Genomic DNA, 23,799 nt, shown 5'->3' on the forward strand with positions numbered 1-23,799 from the left:
GAAAAACCTGCAACTAACTCATATTTCTAATCTTCCGCCGCCCACTTCACTCGCTGTAGACATTGTCCTGGACTCTATGCTAAAAAGCCAGTGGTGAATCATGGCCGCTCCGCCTACCGAACCCCACATCCCTTTGGCATAACTCCCTTGTCACGCCGAAGTCGCGAGTCTGTCAAGTATGTCGTTCGGGTCGGCAGGTCTGTTGCTGCTGCTCGGTCTGGACGTATGGCGGTCAAAGACGAAAAATACCCTTTGGATTCGCGGGGATTCTCTCGTCCTGGGAGCTCTCAGTCTTCAGTTGCTGGGATTGCTTTACCGGGCCGTTGTCAGCATTTCAGACGCAGAGGGGCTGCACCAACAAGTCGTGAACCTCCTGTTCGAAAGAATTCACAATAACCAGCTGCTGATTCTGGGCGAAAGGGTCGTCACATGCGTCTTCATCGGAATCTTGCTGCCTGGCGTCGCGCGATCCTGCCGACGGAACCTGTGGAGCGACATTTTCTCGGTGGCTATAATTGCCACGGTTCGGCTCATTCACATCTCTTACGAGACATATATCGTAGTCGTAAAGAACAGCATCGATCACCAGGGCTTCTGTTGGAATTACTGGACGGTCTGGTTGCTCACATCGCAGAAAAGGCAGAGCAAATGGCAAAACGCAGGTGTATCTGTAGTACTGGATATGACTCCAAATATTGGGAGGAAATAATTGGTGGCAATAGCTTGTACAATTTATGTGAAACCATTAAAATTCGGTCTGACAGCATCGACGAAATTTTGAATTTCGTTCAGAATTGGTTGGCAGATATAATTGGGAGTTGTGTTTTGAAAGTAGAAAAGATTATAATGGAGGAGTGCAGATTGTGGGCAGAGACTTTCATGGAGGAAGAGCTCTGGGACGCTTTTTACGTAGCAGGGAAGGCCAGGGGAGTAAGTCGACAATTACCACTGGAGTTTACATACGTGCAACTATGAAAAAAATGCATGGCTCCGGTTCTAAAAGGACTCATTGTGATATGCCAGACTCGTCGGCCCTTTTCCAATGTTTTGTTTGTTTTGAAAAATATAACTGACTCTCACCTACCAAATCATAGTAAGACATTTTTTTTCTGCAATTTGAGGTTGATCTGATTGTAGATTCTAGTCCACTCAAATCACAAAATGAATGGTTGTTTTTGTGAGTAGTCTTCTCTAATTTAAGGATAACGATTAATTCATGGTCGTTTCTATTTGAATTTAAATAAAAAAAATACTCTAGTGATTCTTCTGCAAGTTCTATTCGGTTTGATTTTGTATATCTAGGTTTTTTTAGCAGTTGAACCAGTTTTATTTGGCAAAAGTTGATTATGAAATATCCATATTCTGAATATGACTGTGGTAAGTGTTTTTAGTGTAGATTAGTGTATTCATATGGTAGTGGGAGTCAACTGTGAGAAATAAACATTGTGTCACGAAAAAGTCAGGCTTGACATTGTCTCATGAGCTAAACATTCTCTCATGGGGTAGTTAGTCTTTTTACCAACACTTACACAATCACACAATCTGATGGGAAACAATGGGATAAATTATTTTTCGATTTAACATTAAATTTATTTTAACCATATATATACTTTTCCAAATATATTAGGTTCAATATTGAATTAATATATCTCAGTTAGCCATTATCTTTTGTGCAAAAATATTGATAAAATGTAAAATGTGGTATTAAAATTTGAGAGTAGTTTTGTATTTTCCAATATTTAAATAGTAAATAGTGTATAATGTGTATGGTTAAAATATAATGTAGTAGTTTATAAACTGTTTTTGTCTCTGAAAATTATATAAATTCTTCTAATATTTAATTTCAAGATTTTAGGTGCCTTGGAAGTTTTTGATGGTGCTGAATCTATTTCCACCATCAAAAAAAGTATTCAAACATTGTTATTGCAATATTTCTTGAAATTTTTTGCCCGGATTCTGGCCACTTTTGTCTATCCGGGCAATTCCTGAGCCTCCGTAGATGACGCCAAAAATTAAGATACAAGATGCTAAATAATGTGTCTGTGGTTAAAAAATTACAATGTAAAATCTTTGTTTTAAATATAGGAAAAATGTAAAGTTTAGATTTACATTTAGATTTGATATAACATTTTTAGTTGAATATTTAAGTTTTTAAATATATAATAATTTTATTTAAATATTTAAGTTATATATATATATATATATATATATATATATATATATATATGGCATTTTACAATCCAGTATGATGAGATGTTGTAATATCTTTAAATGAGCCTAAACAATTAAATGTTGGATTAAAGTAGATATAATGATTGTAAATGAATATAAACTTGTAAATGTCTACTTAATCTAGAAAAGATGTTATATAATCCCTAAAATAAAACATTAAATCAAATAATAATAAAGCACCTAAAGACTCATAAACAATAAAAGATATAATAATAAAAAGATGTTATAGTATCATTAAAATATAAAATTAGATCAAAATAATAATAATAATAATAATAAAGCAATTAAAAAGCCATAAACAATAAAAAGTAATTTATTATATCAAAATTTTGTTTTTATTAATCAAATCACAAACATTTTTTAAGAAAAAATTATGATATGCATATGATATTAAAATAAATTAAAAATAATGATTTATATTCATAACCATTATATTGCATAACTTTATATTTAAATTTAATTAATAAACATATAAAAATTCAACATTTACATTATCTATATCATTAATCCTATACATATCACATTAAAAAAAAAAAGCTATAAAACATATAATATCAAAGTAGATCAACCCCATAGAGATCTATGTGGCCAAACTAGCAAGACCTAACCCCAAGGGAGCCGAGGAGAGATAAGCAAAGTACTTAGCAACAAGAACTTGACCAACTAAGCTATCCCTTGGGGCTAAGAATATTCCTATATATAAACTTATGAAATTTATATAAATATAAATATTATTATTAAAAAACAACATAGATCAATCTTAATATATAATCTACCAAGTGTAGAGAGGGATCAAATCTCTCTAGGAATGAATCTTTTCTAATGTTTTTCACTTAAAAATAGGTTTGCATCTTGAGAAATTTGATGATCCCTCTCTACCCTTAAAAAATCCAGAGTTAAAATGGATTTATGCTTATTTATTATAGATTTGATAATAATATTTTGATGCTAGAGCATCACTCCACCTTTTGTTCCCTTTTCCTATATAAATATATATTTCAGTTTTGCCTATGTGTCCATTAACGGAAAGCTATACTAGTATGTTTTTTTTTGGGTAAATGTGTCCCTTTTATGGGACAATTGTTCTATTTGTTACCCTAAAGCTTCTAGAAAAAGGCCAATTGTTGATTTTAGAAAGGATGTTGTTAGCAACACACCTGTGGCCTGTTAGAGGATATTTATTTTCATATTTTATATATATACATAACCGAAGACCTCGCAATCATGAGAGGGATGAAGGAAAATAATGCAATATCTTTTATTTATGTCTTTAATGGTTTTGTTCATGTTCTATTTGCTGCCTCAGTTCTTTGTTTCAAGGTGGTTCGTGTGTTTATCCCTTTTGAGTCGTAAAGCTCTGCACTAAATAATTTTACAGTGAAGTGAACCCAGTATAGCCATCTTGTAACTTACTAGTTGTTGGATAATTACGCTGTAAGGCGTTTCCCTCTGGAATCCATCCCCATTTTTGCCTACGTGTCCTCTTTTGACGCCGTACGATTAGATGTTAGACGATTGCAAACACTGGAACCGTCGATCAAAAATGTCACTGAAGCGGTTCATTACGTCCAGGTAATGAAGAGCGCGGGGTGCCAATCGCCATTCCAAAGGTAGGGTTTCTCCAGTGGTGTTCTCCAGGCGGACGTCAGGACTTGCCTCCCCTGGATCCCTCAGGACTTGCCTCCCCTGGATCCCTCCACGCCGCTCTGGATCCCTCTGAATCATCCATGCAATATTCCTCTGAATCATCCATGCGTTGTATTGCAGAGGTTGGCAACAAACCCTTGCGTAGTGCCTTTGTTTGGAAAACCAGTAGGTCTAGATGCAGCCGCTGAACATACGACAATTGAATTAACACAGAGAAGCTAAAACGGTGGTGTCAATGGGATTCACTCACACAGAAAGGCGGCTTTATCAATTGATGTTTGCTGACCGTGACTATGATAAACTCGATGGAACTGGAGACAGGGCATCTCTTTCTCTCAAGGACAACGACAACGCCAAGCCTCTTGTGACTGTTGACAACTGTTTGGAGAGGGGGTATTCTGTGGTGACTATTCAGTGTAAAGACAGACCTAAGCTTCTCTTTGATATTGTTTGCAGCTTGACAGATATGGAGTATGTTAAACCTGGTCTAAAGCAGATGCTTTCAAATAGAATTTGATAATAAACAACCGGCTCCTATTATCTTATGGTTTTCACATGCCGACCTGCAGCCTGATTTACATGGTTAATATGCCCGTGTGCGCGGTGGATTTGTGGCATATTCATACGAACAACTTTTTGGATGTTTTGATATTAGCAAAATCAGGTAATAAACTTCCGTTACAGGTTTCCTCCACTCAATGTTTTTTTTTCAGATCGAATGTGAGGTCACCTAACTAAGTGCAGAAAAATCCACTGTAGGTAGTATTTCTTGTTGCGTTTAAATACATTTTGGGAAAAATCAACATGTACTGCTGCTTTCACCAACCATTTTCTGTTCTTTGAAACACTCAACAATACGTTGAAGACACGAATTTGTCCGCCAGTTTTTGTTTAGATTGCAATGACTTGTTTATTTAAAAGAAGTACAACAATGTTTGCTGCAACCCAAAATCCCAACTTCTAATGCATGTTGCAACCCAAGTAACATATTTATTTAACAGAAGTCCATCAATGTATGCTGCAACCCAAAACCCCAACTTGTAATGTCTGCTACAACCCAAAACTCCAACTTCTAAAGCTGTAGCTAGCGCATGAATTCAAGCTATAGAATCCTTATAGAACAAATTTCCCGTTGATAGATAAACTGGTTTAAGGATAACCCTGTTCTATGACGCCATACACCTTTTTTTTTCAGATGAAAAAAGCGATATATTTATCAGTATAGAATTTACATATGATGCAAAATCTGCAGCACAAAGGTGCATATCAGAGTTTTAAATCCGAACAATTCAGCCAACATACTTCAAAATGAAGCTTTAAACCAGACCAGGATACATATAAATTTTGTGCTAATTCTGGTAATGTTTTGTTTGTTCTTAGATGTTCAGCCAGCATATTCTAGCCTGTGTCGACATACATCTGTATATTTAGACCATCAAGTAAAGCAAGAAGAAAAGTAGAATATTCAAACCGCTATCAAAAAAGAGTATGTCCTGTTGAAGTTACACCGTGCAGGGTAGAGAACTTCTGTAGGTTCATTTTGTGGTTTTCAATGTCTGAGCTAAATAATAATTCTTTTCAGTACTGCTTGTTTTTATTTTTACGCCGTAAGGCGTTTCCCTCTGAAATCCATCCCCATTTTTGCCTACGTGTCCTCCTTTGACGCCGTACGATTAGATGTTATACGATTACAAACACTGGAATCGTCGATCAAAAATGTCACTGAGGCGGTCCAGGTAATGAAGAGCGCGGGGTGCCAATCACCATTCCAGAGGTAGGGTTTCTCCAGTGGTGTTCTCCAGGCGGGCGTTAGGACTTGCCTCCCCTGGATCCCTCAGGACTTGCCTCCCCTGGATCCCTCCATGCCGCTCTGGATCCCTCTGAATCATCCATGCAATATCCCTCTGAATCATCCATGCGTTGTATTGCAGAGGTTGGCAACAAACCCTTGCGTAGTGCCTTTGTTTGGAAAACCAGTAGGTCTAGATGCAGCCACTGAACATACGACAATTGAATTAACACAGAGAAGCTAAAACGGTGGTGTCAATGGGATTCACTCACACAGAAAGGCGGCTTTATCAATTGATGTTTGCTGACCGTGACTATGATAAACTCGATGGAACTGGAGACAGGGCATCTCTTTCTCTCAAGGACAACGACAACGCCAAGCCTCTTGTGACTGTTGACAACTGTTTGGAGAGGGGGTATTCTGTGGTGACTGTTCAGTGTAAAGACAGACCTAAGCTTCTCTTTGATATTGTTTGCAGCTTGACAGATATGGAGTATGTTGTCTTTCATGCCACTATAGACTCTCAAGGCCCACAAACTTTTCAGGTGTAGCTCCAGCAACTACAAGGGACTTGATTTTTCATAGGATCTTTGTTTTTTTTCAAATGTTTATTTCCTAATTTGATTTTGTTAAACCAGGTATAGGTGGTTTCAGATCACATCCCTAATGGGATTAATATTGAATCTAAATTAGGTTAAAGAAGAGTTGGGGTATTTATTTCCATTCTTCTCTTTTGTGATACAGGAGTACTACATTAGGCATACTGATGGTTGCCCCGTGTATTCAGAAGCAGAGAAGCAGCGTGTGATTCAGTGTTTGGAGGCTGCCATTAGACGAAGAACATGAGAGGTATGAGTCCAAGGATCGAATCCATGGTGGAAATTTATTCAAAACCCTAAGACTTGGGATTCCCAGTGCATTCAAATTTGATCCTTTTTAAATTTTAGTCAGCTTAGTGTGAGTTTTGTTGATGATATTTTATGAATTCAAGGTATGCGACTGGAACTCTGCACCAACGACCGTGTTGGGCTTCTGTCGGAGGTGACTCACATATTTAGAGAAAATGGGATGTCAGTTACAAAAGCAGAGGTGTCAACGCGGGGTGATAAGGTAGCTGATGTGTTCTATGTGACTGATACAGCTGGAAACCCCGTTGATGCCAAGACAGTAGAAGTTGTTCGCCAAGAAATTGGACTAACAATCTTTTATACAATCTTGCAAGTAAAAGACGACTGTATGCATACAAAATCTCCTCCAAGGGAACCTGCCATCCGATTCTCCCTTGGTGATCTCTTCAAATCAAAGTCAGAGCGTTTTCTCTACAGTCTTGGATTGATAAAATCCTATTCTTAGATGTTGTATTTTGGGCCTCTTGCAATGGAATTAAGTAATTGCCTTTGAAGGTTGTATGTTTCTCTAAAAACCATCCTCGTTCATCTGTTTTACACTGTGACAATTACCTTGCTAAAGACATAAATTGGGTACAACAATGCCAGGATCTAGAAAGCACAATACCACTGGGATTTGCCAAATATGATTTTTTGATCATCGAACAGAAGACCAGCAATGGAGAACTATTCACCACACTGGCCGAACATGGCCCTGTCATTTGATGACCCAGGAATTGCGAAATTGACCTCATCATAGAGAAGTGTGCAAAATTGGTAGATCTGAAAGAAGACAACACTAATTACAGTGGTGGTAGGAGAAAGGAACTAAATCCACCTAATCTAGAATTGCTTATACAAGTTGTACAAATTACAAGCTGATAAATAGTCTTTGTTCTACAAAATGACAACTCTTCAAACTACACAGGTAAAGACCATTGATGAATCACAGTGTTAACATAGATTCTAGTGCTTGACATAGATTCTTAGCACTTCTTGGCCTTGTAGGAAGTAAAATACTCCTTTTAGCCACTGGAGGTTTCCTTTGAAAAGTAGAAGTCACGATCCCAAGTCTATCTGCAAGAATTGGGCAGACTGAAGGAGAAGGCGTTGGATTCTGGACTTCTTGCTGAACATCTGAATTTGAAAGGTGTGTGATTTGGTAGGAGATTGGTACAACACGAGGTGACAATTTGGGGCAATTGCTGGTATTTTTTGCTTTCCTTCATCGAATAGGAACTGCACCCCACCTTTCTGTTTAGAGATTCCTGGTCAGTGGTATGTTTTCGCTGGATCAGCTAATACAGTGCTTCCCCCTTCTTTCTTAAATCATTTGAATCCACTGGCACTTCTGATCACTTGCACTTCTTATACCGTTGTATTGATGATGTAAAATATGTAAATAATTGTATAGCAAATTCAATGGAGTTGGCCTCTGGATGATCATAGTTCATTGTTTGTGATCGACTTGACTGGGGGTTGGCCTCTGTATAGCTCTGTATCCTCTGTTTCTTTATCAGCCCATAATAATAAAAGTTTATTACAAATGTGTGTGGTGCTTGTTTGTGCTATTGTTCTTTGTATTATGTTTGGCACTTTTTATGAAGTAACCACGATGATGATACTTCAGGTATTTCGTGGCAATGTTGATTTGCGCTGTCTGATTTATAAGATTTCTGTTGTTATTTCACGGGAGGTTGCTATGCGCTGTATCATCTCCATGTGCAGCCGAGGATAGTTAACAACAAATCGTGAACTCCTATGGAAAATGAGCTTTCAAAGGATCTAAAGAAAGTGAATTCTCAAGGAATTTATGTCTTATTTTTAAAACTAGGGTTTTAAGTATATCACAATGCCCTTTAAATGTCCTCAAGTCAATGGTAATGGTTGTTAGAGAGCCGTGGACTTACAGGAACGAAGAATAATGAATTTCAAGAAAATGTTGTGTTCAAAGATATCTTTACAGTGTTGAAGTACAAGTAAGCATTGCCTGACATAAAATGGATAACTAAATAATTTTAATGATAAGACAATCGGTATGATTTATACATGGCTTAAAATTAAAAGTAACTCATCTAAAATAGGAAAACAATCAACGTTAATCATCTTAAATGCATTTGGATCTTCATCTCAGATACTTTGATTTGCAAAGCTTGGGGACCTATCTTAGATACTTTGACTTGCAAAGCTTGGGGACCTATCTTAGATACTTCGACAACGACAACGCCAAGCCTCTTGTGACTGTTGACAACTGTTTGGAGAGGGGGTATTCTGTGGTGACTGTTCAGTGTAAAGACAGACCTAAGCTTCTCTTTGATATTGTTTGCAGCTTGACAGATATGGAGTATGTTGTCTTTCATGCCACTATAGACTCTCAAGGCCCACAAACTTTTCAGGTATAGCTCCAGCAACTACAAGGGACTTGATTTTTCATAGGATCTTTGTTTTTTTTCAAATGTTTATTTCCTAATTTGATTTTGTTAAACCAGGTATAGGTGGTTTCAGATCACATCCCTAATGGGATTAATATTGAATCTAAATTAGGTTAAAGAAGAGTTGGGGTATTTATTTCCATTCTTCTCTTTTGTGATACAGGAGTACTACATCAGGCATACTGATGGTTGCCCCGTGTATTCAGAAGCAGAGAAGCAGCGTGTGATTCAGTGTTTCGAGGCTGCCATTAGACGAAGAACATCAGAGGTATGAGTCCAAGGATCGAATCCATGGTGGAAATTTATTCAAAACCCTAAGACTTGGGATTCCCGGTGCATTCAAATTTCATCCTTTTTAAATTTTAGTCAGCTTAGTGTGAGTTTTGTTGATGATATTTTATGAATTCAGGGTATGTGACTGGAACTCTGCACCAACGACCGTGTTGGGCTTCTGTCGGAGGTGACTCGCATATTTAGAGAAAATGGGATGTCAGTTACAAAAGCAGAGGTGTCAACGCGGGGTGATAAGGTAGCTGATGTGTTCTATGTGACTGATACAGCTGGAAACCTCGTTGATGCCAAGACAGTAGAAGTTGTTCGCCAAGAAATTGGACTAACAATCTTGCAAGTAAAAGACGACTGTATGCATACAAAATCTCCTCCAAGGGAACCTGCCATCCGATTCTCCCTTGGTGATCTCTTCAAATCAAAGTCAAAGCGTTTTCTCTACAGTCTTGGATTGATAAAATCCTATTCTTAGATGTTGTATTTTGGGCCAGTGTTGCACGAAGCGCCCCCCCCCGGATCGAAGCTCCGAAGCGCGTCCCGTACGGAAGCGCCTAGGAAGCTTCCTCGGAAGCGGCGCTTCGGCATTTTAAGACGCTTCCTGGAATTTCCGAAGCGCCAGCCGGAAGCGCCGCTTCCATGCCTCCGAAGCGCGCTTCGTACGGCGCTTCGGGCCTCCGAAGCGCGGCGATTCGGAGCAGGAAGCGGCCGCTTCGCGCACGCTTCCGTACGCTTCGGCGAAAAGGGGCGCGCCCAAGGGAAAAAAAACACTCTTTTTTTAATTTTTTTTTTAAGTTATGTTCACTCAACATTAAGGGGGTGGGTTAGGGTGAGGTTAGAGTGAGGTTAAGGTGAGGAATGAAAAGAATAAAGCCCCCATTCATTCCTCATTTTCTCACTTTGAGTTTATGAGAGTTGGAGAAGAGAAGAGAGGAGAGGAGAAGAGAAGAGAGGAAAGGAGAGGAGAAGAGAGGAGAGCTTGGAGGAGTGAAGAAGGAGGAGCTAGGAGAAGGAGGAGGAGCTTGGAGCAAGAGCTTGGAGGACTTCATCTACAAGAGCTAAAGAGGTAAGTTCAAACCCCAAACTCCCTTGTTTTTTTGACAATTTTTTTGTATTTTTCTCCTCCCTCTCCTACTCTTTCCCATTGTTTCTACTTGCTCCTTTATTTACAGGTTTTCCACCACCTATATCCATATTCCAAGATGGTGTTCTTTTGGCTTCTATCTATCATTCCCCTCTTGGTTTTAATGATGGCAAAGGTGAGGAATAGAAGGGAAGAAACAGAAGAGGACATTGGTGATGGTCCTAATAGGAGTGACCCAATGTATGATGAGGAGGAAGGGTTTGAAGAGGAAGGGGATGAACCTGAAGGGGACACTGAAACACAAGATGGGAAAGCTACATCAACACCCTTGTGGAACTATGTGACCAAACTTGATGGGGGAAAGGGTGGTGGATCTTACAAATTTGTGTGCCCTCATGGTTGTCATGGAGGAAAACCATATTGTGGTTCATATACTCGTTTGAGGAGGCATCTTTGTGGGGTGCTGGACAGTGATGAAAAAAAGGGTTCTGTGGGGGTACAAATTTGCCCAAACATTTCAACTGAAGAAAGAAGAAAATACATCCAAATAGAGATGGCTGCACAACAAAAAAACAAGAAACAAATAACTCATTCTGAATCAGGTGCAACCTCTAAATTTGGTAGTTGCTCATCTCCTCATGGTACTTCTGCAAGCTCTGGAGGTAGAAGAACAATAGGGGATTTCCTTAATGTTGCTGGGAGGGATGATGTGGATGGAAAGATAGTCAGTTTTCTTTGTGCTTGCGGTGTACCATTCAATGTGCTTCGCTCTCCCTATTGGCATGAAATGGTAAAGGCCATCAATGAAGCCCCAAAAGGATACAAGGCCCCCAACTATGAGAAAGCTAGAACAGTGTTATTAGAAAGAGAAAAAGCTAAGGTTCAAAGAGCTTTGACACGTTTTACAAATGAGTGGGTAGATTCTGGGGTATTCATTGTATCAGATGGGTGGACAAATATTAGAAACCAACATTTGATAAATGTTCTTGGTGTTTCTTCTAGTGGTGCAGTATTTATTGCATGTCATGACTCCTCCTCCATCACTGCATCTGCACAAAACATTGCAGATCTCCTATTGAAATCAATCAAAGATGTTGGTCCAAATAATGTGGTTCAAGTGATCACAGATAATGCAGCAAATTGTAAGGCAGCAGGAAAAATTAATGAGCGTACTCATCCACACATCTTTTGGTCTGGGTGCCTGGTTCACACATTGAACCTTTTGATGCATGATATTGTGAAACGCAAAGAATGTGGGTGGATTGCTGAGGTTTATAGGAGAGGGAAGCAGCTCATTAAATTCATCACAGGGCATACAAGGGTAAACTACTTCTATGGCACTTACTCCAAGTTGCAATTGCTTAAAATTGCAAAGACAAGATTTGCTAGTTATTACCTCACCTTTAGGCGGCTAGTGAAGGTGAGACAAGCTTTAACTAATCTGGTGTGTGCTGAAACATGGGATGAAATTAACACTGACATAGATGGTGCTAATGCAGTCAAGGACACTGTTCTTAACAGTTACTTTTGGGGACAGGTTAAATATGTTTTGCAATTCACCAAACCAATTTATTACATGATCAAGTTTGCAGATTCTGATCGACCAGTAATTGGGGAGGTGTATGAGCAAATGGATAGCATGTTGGGGCAGATTAAAGACATTGTTGAGCCTAGAGATATCACCTTGTACAACTATATTCGTGTAGAGGTGGAAAACCGATGGGAAATGCTAAATGTTCCATTGCATGCATTAGCATATGTTTTGACACCTAAATACTATCATCCATCATGGCTTTCAACACCAGCACCTGGGGGGGGGAGTAGGAGGAAACCACACCAAGATCAAGAGGTTCACAAAAAATATATGGCTGCATTGAGTAAATTAATCCCTGATGAGGAGGAGGGTGCATTGGTACAGAGACAGGTGAGCAACTATACGCTCAACACTGGTCCATTTGGGAGCATGCATGCAATTAAAGATCGAGAGACTTTTTCTGCTCTTGAGTGGTGGAACATGCATGGAGGGGGTACTCCACTTCTACATAGTTTGGCATTGCGGGTGATATCACAGGTGGTAAACACTTCTTCTGCAGAGAGGTGTTGGAGCTCTTATTCTTTCATCCACAGTGTTAAAAGGAACAGGTTGAATTTAGACTGGGCAGAGAGCTTGGTTTATGTTCATTACAACTTGCGATTGTTGTCCCATTACTGTGAAGATGCAAAGTCTAATAAAGACTTGTTGATTTGGGACAAGAATCCAGAGGAGCCCAATTTGGAGGATGGAGTGTTGCGACTAGAGCAATTAGAGGATGCTATTATCCAGGTATGTCCATTGTGGTATGAATTTTCCAATTTTCCCTTATAAAGCATTTCTCTAATTCATGTTTTTAATTTTTTTGTTAACTAGTGTTTTTTTTTTGCATGAATTTTTTGAGCGATTCTAGGATGATGATGACCGTGTTGATATGCCACCACCCCCACCCCCATCTGGTCCCTTGGTTCCTAGGTTCCATGGTTCAACACCAACAGCAGGGGGTTCTTCTTCATCAGTTTCAGTGCCACGACTTCCACAGGCACCATCTTCTTCATTGCCACCACGTGGAGGCCCGCCACCACGTTCTATTCGTGGTGGAAGGAGGAGAGATTAGTAGATATATTCACAATCTACTACTTTTTGTCATAGATTACTCATTAGACTTGTAGACTTGTGAATTTGAATTTTGAACCTTTTTGGCTTGGCGGTGACCAAGTGACATATTTTGTAAACATTATTATTTGAATTTTGGACATGACAAATGTTGACATTTGCTCACTTGCTAGATAAATCATAATATGCTCTATGTTTTATGTTTTATAATATGCTTAAATGTTTTATGTTTTATAATATGCTTAAAAATTTGATGTATGTTTGTAATAGCTAGAATATAGATGATTGTTGTACATACTAGTAACTACAATGGAATCATGGATGCCATATCTATCTTGATTTATGCAAAAATATGCATGTTTTCATGTCTTCTACAATTAATTTGGTATTTGGGATGTTTGTTTTGAGTATAAATGCAAAAAAATATAAATATATATATATATATATATATAGCAGACGCTTCCGCGGACGCTTCGCTTCCTAGATTTTTGGAAAATGACGCTTCGGCGTCCCCGCTTCCAAAAAACGCTTCCGCTTCGCTCCCGCTTCGTGCAACATTGTTTTGGGCCTCTTGCAATGGAATTAAGTAATTGCCTTTGAAGGTTGTATGTATGGACGATGGTTCTCTAAAAACCATCGTCGTTCATCTGTTTTCCACTGTGACAATTACCTTGCTAAAGACAGAAATTGGGTACAGCAATGCCAGGATCTGGAAAGCACAATACCACTGGGATTTGCCAAATATGATTTGTTGATCATCGAACAGAAGACCAGCAATGGAGAACTATTCACCACACTGGCCGAACATGGCCCTGTCATTTGATGACCCAGGAATTGCGAAATTGACCTCATCATAGAGAAGTGTGCAAAATTGGTAGATCTCAAAGAAGACAGCACTAATTACAGTGGTGGTAGGAGAAAGGAACTAAATCCACCTAATCTAGAATTGCTTATACAAGTTGTACAAATTACAAGCTGATAAATAGTCTTTGTTCTACAAAATGACAACTCTTCAAACTACACAGGTAAAGACCATTGATGAATCACAGTGTTAACATAGATTCTAGTGCTTGACATAGATTCTTAGCACTTCTTGGCCTTGTAGGAAGTAAAATACTCCTTTTAGCCACTGGAGGTTTCCTTTGAAAAGTAGAAGGCACGATCCCAAGTCTATCTGCAAGAATTGGGCATATTGATGGAGAAGGCGTTGGATTCTGGACTTCTTGCTGAACATCTGAATTTGAAAGGAGTGTGATTTGGTAGGAGATTGGTACAACACAAGGTGACAATTTGGGGAAATTTCTGGTATTTTTTGCTTTCCTTCATCGAATAGGAACTGCACCCCACCTTTCTGTTTAGAGATTCCTGGTCAGTGGTATGTTTTCGCTGGATCAGCTAATACAGTGCTTCCCCCTTCTTTCTTAAATCATTTGAATCCACTGGCACTTCTGATCACTTGCACTTCTTATACCGTTGTATTGATGATGTAAAATATGTAAATAATTGTACAACAAATTCAATGGAGTTGGCCTTTGGATGATCATAGTTCATTGTTTGTGATCGACTTGACTGGGGGTTGGCCTCTGTATAGCTCTGTATCCTCTGTTTCTTTATCAGCCCATAATAATAAAAGTTTATTACAAATGTGTGTGGTGCTTGTTTGTGCTATTTTTCTTTGTATTATGTTTGGCACTTTTTATGAAGTAACCGCGATGATGATACTTCAGGTATTTCGTGGCAATGTTGATTTGCTCTGTCTGATTTATAAGATTTCTGTTGTTATTTCACGGGAGGTTGCTATGCGCTGTATCATCTCCAAGTGCAGCCGAGGATAGTTAACAATAAATTGTGAACTCCTATGGTAAATGAGCTTTCAAAGGATCTAAAGAAAGTGAATTCTCAAGGAATTTATGTCTTATTTTTAAAACTAGGGTTTTAAGTATATCACAATGTTCTTTAAATGTACTCAAGTCAATGGTAATGGTTGTTAGAGAGTCGTGGACTTACAGGAACGAAGAATAATGAATTTCAAGAAAATGTTGTGTTCAAAGATATCTTTACAGTGTTGAAGTACAAGTAAGCATTGCCTGACATAAAATGGATAACTAAATAATTTTAATGATAAGACAATCGGTATGATTTATATATGGCTTAAAATTAAAAGTAACTCATCTAAAATAGGAAAAACAATCAACGTTAATCATCTTAAATGCATTTGGATCTTCATCTCAGATACTTTGATTTGCAAAGCTTGGGGACCTATCTTAGATACTTTGACTTGCAAAGCTTGGGGACCTATCTTAGATACTTCGACTTGCATAACTTGGGGACCTTGGACGAATCTAACCAATTAGTAATTTGACCTTCCATTGTGAATCAACAATATCCATAAAAGGTCAAATTGTATGATGAAATTGATGTTTCAAAGCTCATTTGTCAACACAACTATCTGAAACTTTTTAGAGGTGAAATTGTCTTATGTACACTCTACCATGATTGCAATTTTTTAAATCCAAAACATAGTTCAAAGTTTCGTAAACTTGTCTTTTGTTAATGACTCTGCAAAAATATTAATGATGTGATCACTTATCTTGCAATAAATAAGATTCACAATATCTTTATTTTGTCAAATAATGGGCATGAAGCCTCCACATACACTATTTTACTATGAACAAGAAGATTCACAATATCTTTATTTTGTCAAATAATGGGCATGAAGACTCCACATACACTATTTTACTATGAACAAGAAGATTTTGTATTGCATAATACATTGGAATCTATTGCTCAAACGAGAAGCTAACCTCATCCATTATGTGGATTCATTGATTTTGTCAACATTAAATGCACCCTTATATTCAATTTTAGTGGTCAATAGTTCTGCCTGCTTCTTACAAGACCAAAGTAACTGACTAGTTTCATATTCTCAATGCAGTACTTCATACTGTGCTAATATGTATCTTTCATAAACAATCCTTTTTGTGGCCTCTAAGCAGCTCTCTTTCATATCCTACATGGATTTGTAGACCACACTAACATCAAATAATATATCAAATCTGCTATGAATCAAGTAAATGAGGCTCCAGTAGTCTTCTTGTAGAGAGTACCATTAATTTTCAAAGGCACACTCAGTCAATTTTCAAAGGCACACTCAGTCAATGTCTCTCTTGATTTATATGGTGCCAAAAATGGTTTATATTATTCCATCCTAAAAATGTTTAATGAATGGCGATTTATATTTAGGTAAATAAATATATTGTTATCCATTTGCAAAACTTGGCTTCCATAAGGAAAAATACAACACACTCAGGTTTGTAATTCTAAATATCTCTATTTATTGTTTTTTCAAACCCAAAATTAGGTTGACACTACTTCAATTTATGATTAAGTCACCAACATGTAAGTATTATCGCTTGCACATTTATGATTAAGTCACCAACATGTAAGTATCATCATTTGCAAAATATAAACACTACAATCAAATTCATGATGCTTGAAACCAAAACTAATAATCAATCAATCTTCTTATACCACACTATGGAGGCTTGCTTCAAAGTGTAAAAGGATTTCTTTAGTAGGATGTATGTTATAACTCTTATACAGAATGAATAATGTGTGAAAGAATAAGTAGATAAGAGTTCATATTTGCAATAGGTGCAAAGATTTCAATGTAGTCAATATGAATATGATCTTGTTGAGAGAAGATTTTTGTCACAAGTAAATTTATGTTTCTCAATAACATTTGTAGATGGTAAATTTAGTCTTGTAGACCATTAGACATTTCATCACATTCTTTCTTTATGCAGATGGTAAATTTAGTCTTGTAGACCATTAGACATTTCATCACATTCTTTCTTTATGCCTGGGGAACTAAGTCAACTTTTATTTTTCATCAAAGGAATTGCACTCTTTAGTCATATCATTCTCCCATTTAGATTAAACTTGTGCATCTGAATGTCTATTGAGATCAATTCCTTTAGGATACATGCCATGAAAGCAACACTAACACACTATTTCTATCAAGTCTTTCTTGAGTCATTTATCGTACCTACATTAACATCGACAACTTCAATTGTCTTAGTCAACCATTGGAGAAGACAAATGTCCCTTATAGATGGAATTTTTGTATTAGATTCACCATGAGAATTCATAGTCAAATGATTAGATAAGCCATTGCTTGTAGTCAATTATATTGGAAAAGATCCACTCGAAGTGAAATCCGTTACACTAGTTGATTGCCTAGTGGAAAAGCTAGTCAATGCATTAGTTAAGGTTGTATAATAATATGCTGATATAGAATTTGTCCTAATCTCAAATGCATCATTGCTTAATAATCCATATGGGGACTTTAGTTTGGCAATCCTTGGAAGTCTACTTGTTAAAAGACAACATCCCACCTGCAAATAACTTTTCATTTTATTAGAATGAACAATTTGTAGGCATTTGCCAATTTGTAGCAATTTGTAACCTTCATGGCCAACCTTCAAGCAACAAAATTTGTTACAATTAGATGATTTATCAAATAAAGAACAGAGCTTCATACATGTATGATTTTTCTTTTTGCAATCATGACTCCCATCATGACCTGCCAAGTTTCGGCATTCCTCCAATTCATTTCCTTGGTGTGATTCAAGAGAGCAATATGTGCACCTTTCATCACAACAATGGTTACCCATACAAGAGTGATCAGAGGAATGGCCCTTCTCTAGAACACACTACCAAAAACATACAGAACATTTACAAACACATACAGAGAGTCCCTGTTTCAGTTCTGCAAGTGATAAAATTGCCTCCAGTTGCAACTTGTGTACATCAGCATTCCCAGAAAATTCTGCAGTGTTGCAGTGAAGCCACTTTTCAACACGATACGCCGTCTATCAGACAATGCCACTAAGAAATCGAGAAATTTAGAGTGCCAAAAATCACCATTTTTGCCTCTCCTTTCCAAGACACATTCTAGTTTCGATCTGAGACAATACAAAATTTTGCCATTTGACATAGATTCATCCAGAGCTGCAAGCTCCAAGCCAGTGTCATGCAAATCTAGAAGGAGATCCCCAATTACCATTGGAGCGTCACTTACCTCTTCCTCTGAGTCAAATTTGGCAGCCTTCAAACACTGAATCATGATTAGATAAGCCATTGCTTGTAGTCAATCATGCATGGATTCATTTGACTATGAATTGGCTCTGGATAATACAAATGTATTGCCTGCATTCCAAATTGTGGTCAAGGAGATTTACACTAATGTGAGCAAGAAAATGCTGAATTCAGATTCCTATAAGTCTCAATTGTCTCTCAACAGAGTTAATATTATGGATGTATATGGAGATGGGGATGGAGTGGAACCACCCAAGACAAAGAATTCTTGCTGCTGAGGATTCAGAGAAAAAGCTCCTTTGTTTCTGGGCCTTCTTCAAACAATTGTCTGTGTCCTTAATTGGAAGAACAAATATGCAGCATAAGCTATCAGCATGATGATGCTACTGACTCTAGACAGTTGTAATGTTGATACAGCTTCTTCACTATATGCCATAGATTGTTGAAGGGCCAAGGGTGCATGAGACACAGTGAAGCCATCATGAGAAGACTGGAGTCGATTCCAGAAATAACCTACGTCATATAGCAATAAAACACCCATGGTTAGGCCCTAATGAATGAATATCATGAGCAGGTCAGACTTGTTTTGGTGGCCTAGGTTGTTAAAGAAAAACTAAAAATATATCACATGCCTTGTCAAACCGTTGTTCTTTTTTCATGTTGGCAATTCCTCCACAAAAGAGAGATGTGCCAAGCACAAAAAGTAAGTTGGAAAGCACAGAGCCTAGTAGAGAATACTTGACCACATTGGTCTTGCCATGGTAAAGTGCGAACACTGCAATGAGCATCTCTGTTGCATTTCCACATGTGGCGTTGAGCAGCCCGCCAACTATAGGAGAATTAATTAACAATATATTTGCATCAGTTACTTTGAAATGTCAAACACTTTCTCATATATATCAATTAGCTGATATCTTGTATCCACAAATATGAGTACATAGTCCATATACATATAAGAATCTCACTTGTTGGTCCAGTGTAGAATGCAATTTGTCTGCAGCAATTTACAACAAAACATCAGATTGTAAAACCAACAAACATAATATTTTATGAAGTCACTGCACTGCAGTGACCATTCCAAGTGTATAAACAATTGCAGTACAAGGTATAGATTACACATAACCTATATACATATACCATGCAATTTTTCACTTACTCGGTGACAAAGGCTATACGTTCAGCAAGAGGTGCAAGGCCAAGCAAACTTATGATGAACACCCAAACCTGCAAACAAAAGAATGTGGAAAATGATGCCAGAAAAACTTACAGAAAATGTCAGAAATGATAAAATTTCAAGTAGCATGAACCCTCCGTCCTTTCTATTGATAAACTTACAGAAATGATGCTAATTTCAATAAAGAGCTTGAAAGACAACTTGTTATTGTTAGATTGCTTACAATAGATGGGCTGGAGCTTCCATTTCTAGTTGCTCTGTTTCTTCCACTCAAAGAGGATGAGTTCATTTCCATCACGTATTCCTCCAACATGGCTATCTGCAGCTTTCGCATCCATATTCAAATTAATGTTGTTCATAGGCCTCAGACATTGATACCTATTTCCAACATCTGCACTTAAGGTCCACAGAACAGACTGCTCTGCCTTGTCATGATTATAATCTGCCAAGTATATCTGTTCAACAACATTCAACAAAAACTATGGATTAGGGGACCACCGTTGTAAACAACTCTGTTGCAACCCATAATGCCCAAGACCCTGGCATTCCGAAACCCTGAGTTAAGGTGGTTTATAGCATTGCAGTGAATAAGACTTCTCTACATATCCAGAGGAGAGGCTATATTAAACAATGAAACTAAAAGGAAAAGGGAAATAGAAAGTTTTACCTGGTCCCATTCTTTATCCCCGTGTTTCAGAGCATGTCTGGCATTCCGAAACCCTGAGTTAAGGTGGTTTATAGCATTTCAGTGAATAAGACTTCTCTACATATCCAGAGGAGAGGCTATATTAAACAATGAAACTAAAAGGAAAAGGGAAATAGAAAGTTTTACCTGGTCCCATTGTTTATCCCCGTGTTTCAAAGCATGTCTGGTGGCCTTGTATATCGATATGGATACCTAGTTGTTGTTCACGTGAATTCATTTGTTTAACTTCACCTTCAACTAGGCAATCTTTAAGGTGTCTAAACAAGTTCAATGGATATTTATGACTACTTTTATTCTATTTCATAGCCACTTTAACCCCTGAATAGGGTTTTCGGCATGGCTTCCTCAATTCAAACTCATTATCATCGACCGTTGCTTTCAAAAAAGCCCATTCACATTTCAATATTCTTCCACACACTATGCCTTACGGCGTTTCCTTTGCAACATTAGGTGCAAATGCTAGTGATAATCCTTTTCGCGAGAGTAATTTAGAGCTACGATAGGGAAGTCGAGTTGAAGGTCTGTCGAAAAGGCGTTGAAACATTGATTAAGGAGTAAGGGATTGTGGTGAAGGAGACGAATTTAATTAAATTGTGGCTCTCTAGTTTTGCATTGTAGTTCGAAAGGTAGGTCCCATTGGTCGAAGGTCGGCCCCCATCCAAACTCCTTCATACTACGAAGTCTGCAACATAGGTCAACCCGCGACCTCGTGTAGTGGGTCCCGCAAGTTGGTAGTCAAAGGAAAGTTACGCATAAAGCCAAAACGAGCAAGGGAGTGAGCCAACCCCTGACCTCAGGTCGAGCCTGATCCCAACCCATGTAGATAATGGCAGAGTCGGGTGGTACGCTACATCAGTAGCAAGTCCAACCCAACCTTTTGGGGATGCCTGTCCCCCAACCTTGTCTTGGAAATCATATATGGGTGTGACGATTTTTTTTTGGATTCGTAAAAAGAAAGAGAGAAAGGGACGAAAAGGGAATTTCTTGTGCGTGGGAGTGAGGAACAAGATCGCGCGAAGGTAATTAAATTTTATATTTTGGGTTTTCTTTTTGAAGAGTGATTGACCTCATGTTGTTGCGTCATTTGTGATATCAAAGCGTGCTTTTTCATCTCTAGAACATTCTTGTAACTACAAGCAGAATTGAGACACTATTAAGAGTGTGTTGTTAGTATGTCTCCCAAAAGAAAAAGATGGGAAGGGTGTGGAATGGACAACGACCTAAGATTGGAGTTGAGGCGTATCCAAGCAAGAATGGAGGCCGTGAAAACTGCTTAGAGATGAGAACCTGATGTAGGAGATATTAATGAGAGTGAAGACACGAGTTCTGAGGAAGAGGTGGAAAGAACTCTGTGGAGAGAGCAACTAGATGAGCAGATGATAAAACTAGTTACCAAGGTTGGGTCCAAACCAAATATGGAAGTATCCTTATATGTTGGCAACCTGAATGCGGAGGAGCTATTGGACTGGATCAACACACTAAATAAGTATTTTGACTATGAGGATGTTGAGGAGGACCAAAAGGTCAAGTATGTTATGACCAGGTTAAGAGGGCACGCAACACTGAGGTAGGATGAGTTGTAGGTAGATCGGAGGAAAAATGGGAAAGCAAAGACTAAAATTTGGGATAGGATGGTAGCTAAATTCAAGAGAAAATCGATGCCCAAGTATTACCAGTTGAATTTATTTAGGTAGCTATAGAATTTGAGGTAGAATTCCATGACGATGAAAGAATATATAGAGCAATTTTATAAGTTGAATATCAGGCCAAGTCACACCGAGGAAGATGTAAAGAAGGTGGTTAGGTGCATAAATGGCCTGGGGTTTGAAATTCAAGATGAAATTGGCCTCTTAGCCTTAAAGGTTTTGGAGGATGCCTATCAGGCAGCACTGAGGCTAGAAGAAAAGTTGGAAAGGAAGTAGAGCCAACGCAATAGAGGAAGGAGTCTAGCTAGAGGAAGAGGATCCCGCAACAGGGGGAGTTTCCAAACTCCAAGAGAGGAAGTAGGGAGTTCAAATAGTCAATCTCCAAGAGCGGGAGAACCAAGAGATAGAAGGTTTTTCCTAAGAGGTATAGGTAGGGAAAGATAAGTTAGATCCTATATATGTGGAAATACATGGCATATGTCATGGAACTATCCTGAAAACAAATCGATGAGTCAGAGAGGAGGGCATGTTGCAGAAGTGAGAGATGAGGCATTGATAGCAGAAGTAAAAGAGGAAACCCCTTAGTTGGGTCAGTCTCTATTGCTGAAGAGGGTTTTGATTAAAGGAGAAAAAGAGAAACAAGAACCAACACAGAGGAACTTGTTTAAAATAGTCTGCAATTCCAAAGGAAAATGCTATAAGGTAATTATTGATAGTGGGAACACTAATAACTTAGTGTCGATAGAAATGGTGGAGAAATTGGTGATAAATTAGGGTTGCAAAGGATTTCACACCCTACTCCTTATCAAGTGACATAGATGCAAAAGGGACATCAAATTCTAGTGAACGAACACTGCAAGGTAGAGCTCCAAATTGAAAACTGCAAGGATGAGGTGTTGTGCGACATCATGCTTATGGATTTTTGCATGTTTTATTAGGAAGGTCATGGTAGTATGCCTGAGGAACTATCCATGATGGGAGAAGGAATACCTACTCCTTCGAAAAATACAACTGTTAGCACATGATCTTACCCTTGGAAGAGAAAGGTGTCAAAGAGGACACAAATCCAAGTTTATTAATGATGGTTGGGAACCAGCTGCTACAAGAAGTAAAGAGAGAAGAGGAGGTACAATTCATTGTAAGTTGTAAACCTCAAATCGTCCTTACACGCAGAAATCAAATGAGTTTCCTACTGAAATGAAATCAATGTTAGATGAATTTACTGATGCTATCACGGATGAGTTACCCAATGTTTTGCCACTTGTAAAGAGCATTAACCAACATATAAATTTAATTCCAAGAGCTAATCTTAACAAGGCATCTTACAAAATGACCACTAAGAAAAATGAAGAAATTAAGAAACAAGTCCAACAGTTGTTTGAAAAAGGACTAATCATGGAAAGCTTGAGTCCTTGTGTCGTCCGAGTTATCTTGAGTCCAAAAGAATATGGGGGCTAGAGGATGTGCACTGATTCCAAAGTTATTAATGAGATAACTATCAGGTACAAAATCCCTTAACAATGTAAACTTTGAAACGGGAACTATAAACTCAAAACGGGAACTCTGGCCAAAAAATCCCAAAAAAACATCAAAAACAGTGCTAAAAACGAAAAGTGTGTATACTGGAACGATGATTTTATTTTTTAGGGGTCAATTTTGAACATGTTTTAAAAATGGCAGTGACTACGAAATTTATATGAAATTTTCGTGCAAAATATAGCTTCAAAACGAAAAAGTGATGATACTGGAATGATGATATTTTTTTTTAGGGTCAATTTTCAAACTTTTTAAAAAATGCTAGTAAAACCAAATTTTTATGTGCCAAACAAAGTTGTTTATGAGGAAAAAAACACATTAATGTTTTTGGTAGAATATCATTTTTCTTTCCTAAGTATAAATTCAACATGTTTTCAACCATTACATGCCATGGTTATTACACCTAAACATAGATGGACAAATTTACCATATCACATCAAGCACATTTCCCTGATTATCCTTATTTTAATTTTGAGCATGACAAATTCATAGGAGGCCAGGATTTCGCTAAAAAGAGGAACTAGAGTCAGATTACAGTGAATCTCCTCTAATGACCCTCGCTAAACTAATCACCCTCTCCATAAAATATGTTCACAAAAAGTCCACAAGGAATCCCAGAAGCAAGTTTCATTTG

General features: G+C 38.0%; 2 protein-coding genes, 1 long non-coding RNA gene and 2 pseudogenes across 4 annotated transcripts; 4 read left to right on the forward strand and 1 right to left on the reverse strand.

Annotated features, from left to right (window-relative positions):
* Positions 1 to 5,856: 5,856 nt before the first annotated feature.
* On the forward strand, positions 5,857 to 6,514 carry LOC149139602 (ACT domain-containing protein ACR4 pseudogene; annotated as a pseudogene). The gene is made up of 2 exons (XR_016264893.1): positions 5,857 to 6,213; positions 6,413 to 6,514. The product of XR_016264893.1 is annotated as an ACT domain-containing protein ACR4 pseudogene (transcript).
* A 147-nt stretch (positions 6,515 to 6,661) lies between these two features.
* On the forward strand, positions 6,662 to 7,021 carry LOC149139603 (ACT domain-containing protein ACR4 pseudogene; annotated as a pseudogene).
* Positions 7,022 to 7,150: 129 nt separating this feature from the next.
* LOC149139604 (uncharacterized) lies at positions 7,151 to 7,982 on the forward strand. Its single transcript, XR_016264829.1, has 2 exons — positions 7,151 to 7,483; positions 7,564 to 7,982. It is a non-coding gene; the product is annotated as an uncharacterized LOC149139604 (long non-coding RNA).
* A 610-nt stretch (positions 7,983 to 8,592) lies between these two features.
* LOC149139605 (ACT domain-containing protein ACR4-like) lies at positions 8,593 to 9,707 on the forward strand. The gene is made up of 3 exons (XM_089449791.1): positions 8,593 to 8,951; positions 9,151 to 9,255; positions 9,397 to 9,707. The coding sequence occupies exons 1-3, from the start codon at positions 8,667 to 8,669 to the stop codon at positions 9,403 to 9,405; spliced, it is 399 nt and encodes a 132-aa protein (XP_089305917.1). The 5' UTR covers positions 8,593 to 8,666; the 3' UTR covers positions 9,406 to 9,707.
* Positions 9,708 to 18,703: 8,996 nt separating this feature from the next.
* Positions 18,704 to 20,108, reverse strand: LOC149139606 (vacuolar cation/proton exchanger 1-like). Its single transcript, XM_089452719.1, has 5 exons — positions 19,945 to 20,108; positions 19,501 to 19,732; positions 19,260 to 19,327; positions 19,069 to 19,097; positions 18,704 to 18,932 (listed from the first exon to the last, which is right to left on the reverse strand). The coding sequence occupies exons 2-5, from the start codon at positions 19,609 to 19,611 to the stop codon at positions 18,706 to 18,708; spliced, it is 435 nt and encodes a 144-aa protein (XP_089308845.1). The 5' UTR covers positions 19,612 to 19,732; positions 19,945 to 20,108; the 3' UTR covers positions 18,704 to 18,705.
* Positions 20,109 to 23,799: the final 3,691 nt, after the last annotated feature.

Source organism: Pinus tabuliformis, chromosome X (genome assembly GCF_031772625.1).
Source record: "Pinus tabuliformis cultivar Carrire ecotype Pingquan chromosome X, CPIR1, whole genome shotgun sequence".
Classification (NCBI taxonomy): Eukaryota; Viridiplantae; Streptophyta; class Pinopsida; order Pinales; family Pinaceae; genus Pinus; species Pinus tabuliformis.